At 39.5% G+C, this 6,501-nt stretch overlaps 1 protein-coding gene across 1 annotated transcript; it reads right to left on the reverse strand.

Moving 5' to 3' along the window:
* Positions 1 to 1,023: 1,023 nt before the first annotated feature.
* On the reverse strand, positions 1,024 to 5,365 carry LOC142255747 (formyl peptide receptor 2-like). The gene is made up of 3 exons (XM_075327200.1): positions 5,307 to 5,365; positions 2,150 to 2,212; positions 1,024 to 2,011 (listed from the first exon to the last, which is right to left on the reverse strand). Exons 1-3 carry the CDS (start codon positions 5,363 to 5,365, stop codon positions 1,057 to 1,059), a joined length of 1,077 nt encoding a protein of 358 aa, XP_075183315.1. The 3' UTR covers positions 1,024 to 1,056.
* Between the last annotated feature and the right edge of the window lie 1,136 nt (positions 5,366 to 6,501).

Raw genomic sequence — 6,501 nt, forward strand, 5'->3', positions numbered from 1 at the left:
GGAAGTCCTGGCTGAACATGAGAGCTCCTGGTAGCAGTGATGGCTGAGAAGAGCAGCAAAGACTGAATGAGTCTAAGGTCTCGAGAGATCCCGAGACTTGATAACCGACATTAAATATGAGGTTAAATAACTTCTCCGCCAGTTTAATTTCCCAGGAAAAATGTGGAACCATGCAAATTTAAATTTTCCTTGATCCACTTTCCCTAGTAATCTATTAAATTAAGCTGAGTGTATGTGTGTGTGTTTATGTGTTTGTGTGTCCCCGCTAAAGGTATTTCCACCGTCGTATGTACAATTATGAAATTTTGCACAAATGCCCCATTTGACTCAAGGAACGTCATAGACTATGTTTTCAGGAGAAATTTAACCCCGAGCTTTACAGTCAATTGCCAAAAAACCTGAGTCCATTAAAGTCAATGGAGTTGGGAACCACAATGCAGCCAGAACTTCAGAAGAATGTTGGCGTGTCGCAATGCATAGCCAGGGAAAGAGACAGACACCGAGACAGACAGGGAAAGAAACAGACACTGAGATAGACAGGGAAAGAGATAGGGAAAGAGACAGACACCGAGACAGACAGGGAAAGAGAAAGGGAACGAGACAGACACCGAGACAGACAGGGAAAGAAACAGACAGGGAAGTGAAAGAAACATACAGACAGGAAAAGATACAGACAGACAAAGACACAGAAAGACAAAAAGACAGAGAGACACAGATAGACACAGACAAAGAGACAGACAGGGAAAGAGACAGTCAAGGAAAGACAGGGAACGAGAGACAGACAGGGACAGAGATAGAGAGACAGAAATGGAAAAAGACAGACCGAGATAGAGAGACAGAGAGACAGTTGCTATCCCGGGCAACAACAGGTATTACAGCGAGTAAGACTATTAAGAATGACTTTTTTTTACATAAATAATCATGAAAACAAGAAAATAACCATCTATTGTTCACTCTATGATTATATAACAAAACTGATTTAAATGAATTGTACGATGATAATACATCAATTTAGGATACGGAATTTTTTTAAGGTTTGGATGAAAAAAATATATTTTAACCATCTGTACTTTGAGTAGGTTTAGAGGGCTGTCGTTCTACACATACATCATTAGTCTGGTCACCTAAAGCTTTTTCAAGCTTGAAGGGAATGGATCTGAGGAAACCTTGTTGCAAATCTTGGCCGATAAATACATAAATGATTGGATTGATGCAACTGTTAAGACAAGCCAGGATGGTAACAATAGTACTTATATTATAGAATAGAAGGCTATCTTCATCATAGATGGGTGTAAGTGGCGAGATGAAAAATGGAAACCAGCAGATAAAAAAACACAATATAACAGCGGTGATGATCTTGGAGGATCTCTGAGATCTCTGGGATCTCTTACTTTTTCTAATCTTGTAGAAAATGGTGACATAAGAGGTGACGATGATAAGAAAAGGGATCACACACATTATAACTAATTTGTGCAGCCGAGTACTAAAGGGAATCTTACAAAGATAGAGTTGTTTATTGTCCTCTATTATACACCATTCAGTTATGTGATATGAAAAAAATTTTGATGCAAGCAAAAAAAAACCAATCACAAGGAAGCAGATCAACCACATGATTCCTGCAGTGAGTCTAACTAGTTTATATGTTCTATGAACTTTTGCCCAAAATGGCCACATGATGGATACCCAACGGTCAATACTCATGGCGATCAAGAAAAAAATACTGGCGCCCATGTTCAGACCAAACAGAATAAAGTTCAAGTTGCAAAAAATAACTTGTGAGTCTGTGGAAGAGGAAGTGAACTCTGCTATCAGCAGAGGAATAGACGCACAGCACAGGAAGTCCGCGATGGCCAGGTGGAGGAACCACACGGCACTGATCGTCTTCTTCATCCTGAATCCGGCAATCCAGATGACTAATCCATTACCAATAATCCCGAGAGCAAAAACAATGCTGAATAATGTGATTGATATCTTCTGCATAACGTTAATATAATCATTGTAATTGCCAGACCTGAGGAGACAGGATGGGGTAGATGTAAGAGAAAGTATGAATTTATAGTTTCACTAGAAGGTGGCCCGATTCTAACGCATAATCCCAAAAGCTAAAACAATGCTGAATATTGCAATTGACACTTTACGTAGGATGTACATGAGATCATAAGAACCGTTGTAAGAAGTTGTGTTACTTGTGTTGTTGAATTCGTAAGATGACCTTAGAAGACATGATAGGGTAGACGTTAGGTTCATGAAGAATTTATAATTTTGTAAACAGATACAGAAGTTTGCATGGAGAATCGGGGGATGAAATAAAGTTGAGATCCCCTTAGAGTGCTAGATTTCCCCACCATAGAAAGTTACAGGGACTTTGATGCCAGCACTGCAGAGATGAGCAAACCTTTGGAAGTTCATTTCACTGTCAGCAAACAAACCAAACCTACACTGGCCCGAACTTGGCCCGAGGGGGTTCGTAATCACTGATTGGCAGTTTGAGTCTCCACCCGCATAAGTCAGCCATAAGCAGATCACCTTTGGGGAAGGGAGGCCAGGTTTTTTCATATTTTATTTTTGTTACAGACTACATCTAATCATGATGCTGTTACCCCCAGAACGAGCCGTACAAACACTGCAAGCGGCTCGTACAGAGGTGACCACCAAGCGTACCTGAACATAGCATTAGTTGTGCAAGTTAAGTTCACAGGTAAAGCATCCAAACTCTGAACCCGATCTCTGTTATTTCAAGTTGGTATTAGCTTCAAGAATCGAAACTCGGGTTGTTCGCTCATCTCTACACATAACAGACAATGGGAGTATTGGCGGAAACTCATTGCTGGACACGGGAAGAGAAACTAATCAAACTACATCTAGAGGACAGCTGTGAGACAAAAGTGGCGCATTATAGTTCTTAGCTACAAACATTTTGTTGTTAACTTCTAGTATTTTTTTTTAAGTAGTAGTGTTGAGCGAGTGGTTGACTATTCGTACTGGCTATGCTGTTAGCGAGTACTGTCCACTACTCGCATATTCATTACGAGTAGCAGGTGCAATGTAAGTCAATGGGAAATACTAACTAAGTAGCGAGTAACCCGAAAACCATACTATTCGCAACTCGCATGAAAAGTACAACTTTTAAGTTACTTTCGAGTATTTCCCATTGATTTCCATTGCACCCGCTACTAATAACGAATATGCGAGTAGTGGACAGTACTCACTAATGGCATAGCGAGTACGAATAGTTAACGACTCACTCAACACTATTAAGAAGATTAATTAAAGACACCAATTTTTCACAATAAAAAAATTATATTGAATTGATTAAACTAAAAACATAAACTTATAACAAATTTTCGGCTGTAAGAAATACACTACCCTACGGTTGTATACAATGATGTCCCCATATACTTACTGCAATACAGGATATTAATAATGAAAAGAAATGGAAATACAAGTAGTATTGAAACATAATAGACCTTTCCATATCCTGTCTTATTACTACATATTTGCTGCATTTTTCGTAAGATATGTGACTCTCCTTTAGCGCCCGAAACAGAAGATATGGATACATAATTCAATATGCTGTCATTGTAGTGAACGAGACAAAATAATCACTGATCTCGGGGAGACCAGCCAGAAAAAACACTGCCGGCAGCCAGCGAGGGCGCTCAAGTCAGTGAAATCCTAGGTACATTGCCCCCTGGGAAATATGCAAAACAAATAAGTCCGTGGAGCCTCTGTTAGGAGTCTCAACACAGAGACCAGCCAGATATCCCTCCGGGAAGGACCCAGCCAAGGACTGGCTCTTTTTAGGAGACCACCATAACCACCATATTAAGTGGCCCTTTTAGTCAATATCCAACTTTTTGACAAGTTTAAAGATATGACAAGGGAAATACTAAGGCCAGGTATCCATCCACAGACAGCTGTTTCGGGGTATTGCCCCTCATCAGTGTGGAGTAGGATTCTGGCCAGGTGGGAGCAATGCTTAGTAGACCAACAAGACAAAACAATCACTGATCTCGGGGAGACCAGCCAGAGAAAACACTGCCAGCAGCCAGCGAGGGCGCCCAAGACAGTGAAATCCTAGGTACATTGCCCCCTGGGAAATATGCAAATCAAAAAAGTCCGTGGAGCTTCTGTTAGGAGTCTCAACACAGAAACCAGCCAGATATCCCTCCGGGAAGGACCCAGCCAAGGGTTACTTTCGAATATATTTCCCATTAATTTACATTTCACCCGCTACTCATAACGAATATGCGAGTAGCGGACAGTACTCACTAATGGCATAGCGAGTATGAAGTTACCGACTCACTCAACACTAATAAGAAGATTAATTAAAGACACCAATTTTTCACAATAAAAAATTGATAATGAGTTGATTAAACTAAAAACATAAACTTATAACAAATTTTCGGCTGTAAGATATACACTACCCTACGGATGTATACAATGATGCGCCCATATACTAACTGCAATACAGGATATTAATATGAAAAGAAATGGAAATACAAGGAGTATTGAAACATAATAGACCTTTCCATATCCTGTCTTATTACTACATATGTGCTGCATTTTTTGTAAGAAATGTGATTCTCCTTTAGCGTCCGAAACAGGAGAAATGGATACATAATTCAACATACTTTCATTGTAGCGAACTGAGAGATGTGCAAGATCCTACAATAAAAGGGGTTGTTCACTACTTGGAAAGCCCCTTCTATTCCCCATGTGCACCTTTTTAAAAACAAAAGAGCCTATACTCACCTCCGGTGCGAGCGTGATTCCTGCAATGTTGAAACACACGTACCAGGTGACAATGGTATGAAAATCAAGTCCCATGTACAATCACCATCGTCAGCTTCCTTTCTCTTTGCCTTCAGACGGTTAGGCAATCAGCAGGAAGTGATTGGCTGCAGCAGTGCTCACTTCCTGTTACCTAAAGATCTAAAAGCGGGGAGAAGGAATGTGGCGGTGACTGGATGTGGGACTTGCGTGTCATAACAAGTCACATGGGCCCCGGGAATGTAACTCCCGACATTGCTGGCTCTGTAGGTGAGTTTAACCTTTTTTAATTTTATGGGGCGCACATGGCGAGTGAGAAGGGCGTGTCCAACTAGTGAACAATCCCTTTATAGAAAATCTGTTACACGGTTTTGTTATTGAGTATTAAATAGAATCCTGGAACACAGAATTAATAATATTATATATATCACTGGAATCTGAAAATGGAATTTCCTATCAAGGCACTCCGGTAAATGAGAACCGCGGAAATCTAACGTATAAAAATGAGGAATATATATATATATATAACTTACTGGTTATTAGAATCCAAAATTATATCAGGTGAGGTCAGGTTAAAATCAGCAGCGTCCATTCTGAGTCTGAATCTAAAATAATAATAATAATAATAATAACAATAATAATAATGAAATAGTATTCAACTTATTCATCAACACTGTGTTGATCTATCCCTCTATCTATCTATCTATCTATCTATCTATCTATCTATCTATCTATCTATCTATCTATCTATCTATCTACCTATCCCTCTATCTATCTATCTATCTATCTATCCCTCTATCTATCTATCTATCTATCTATCTATCTATCTATCTATCCGTCTATCCCTCTATCTATCTATCTATCCCTCTATATATCTATATATCTATCTATCTCTCTATCTATCTATCCCTCTATCTATCTATCTATCTATCTATCTATCTATCTATATATCTATCCCTCTATCTATCTATCTATCCCTCTATCTATCTATCTATCTATCTATCTATCTATCCCTCTATCTATCTATCTATCTATCTATCCCTCCATCTATCTATCTATCTATCCCTGTATCTATCTATCCATCTATCTATCTATCCATCTATCCATCTATCCCTCTATCTATCTATCTATTTATCTATCCCTCTATCTATCTATCTATCTATCTATCTATCTATCTATCTATCTATCCCTCTATCTATCCATGTATCTCTCTCTCTATCTATCTATCTATCTATCTATCTATCTATCTATCTATCTATCTATCTATCCATGTATCTCTCTATCTATCTATCTATCTATCTATCCCTCTATCTATCTATCTATCTATCTATCTATCTATCCCTCTATCTATCTATCTATCAAATCAAATCAAATCAAATCAAATAAGCTTTATTGGCAGGACCAAATACAAATTAGTTTTGCCAAAGCAAGTGTACATTTGGGACTGGGGCTGTGGGGATGGTGGGTGGGGACTGTAAGAAGGATGGATGGGGCACATCCAGGGTGGGGACTGTGGGGGCACTTCTAGGATGGGGGCTATGGAAGTCCATGGCTTATGATGGGGCATATCCACGGTGGGGACTGTGGTAACGGTGGATGGGACATATCCATGGTGGGGTCTGGGGGGCCATATCTGGGATGGGGGGCTATGGAAGTCCATGACTTATCATAGTTCTCTTTCTCGAAGTCTATGACATTCGCTCACATACCGCGCTGCTATCTCCACTG

The sequence above is a fragment of the Anomaloglossus baeobatrachus genome, chromosome 11 (assembly GCF_048569485.1).
Source record: "Anomaloglossus baeobatrachus isolate aAnoBae1 chromosome 11, aAnoBae1.hap1, whole genome shotgun sequence".
In the NCBI taxonomy this organism is placed as follows: domain Eukaryota; kingdom Metazoa; phylum Chordata; class Amphibia; order Anura; family Aromobatidae; genus Anomaloglossus; species Anomaloglossus baeobatrachus.

Coding starts and splice junctions, on each gene's coding strand:
- LOC142255747 (XM_075327200.1), bottom strand. CDS start 5,365: ATGGACGCTGCTGATTTTAACCTGACCTCACCTGATATAATTTTGGAT. Junction 2,213..5,306: donor ATTTTGGATTCTAATAACCA/GTAAGTTATATA, acceptor ATGTCTTCTAAG/GTCATCTTACGAATTCAACA. Junction 2,012..2,149: donor AACGGTTCTTATGATCTCAT/GTACATCCTACG, acceptor CTGTCTCCTCAG/GTCTGGCAATTACAATGATT.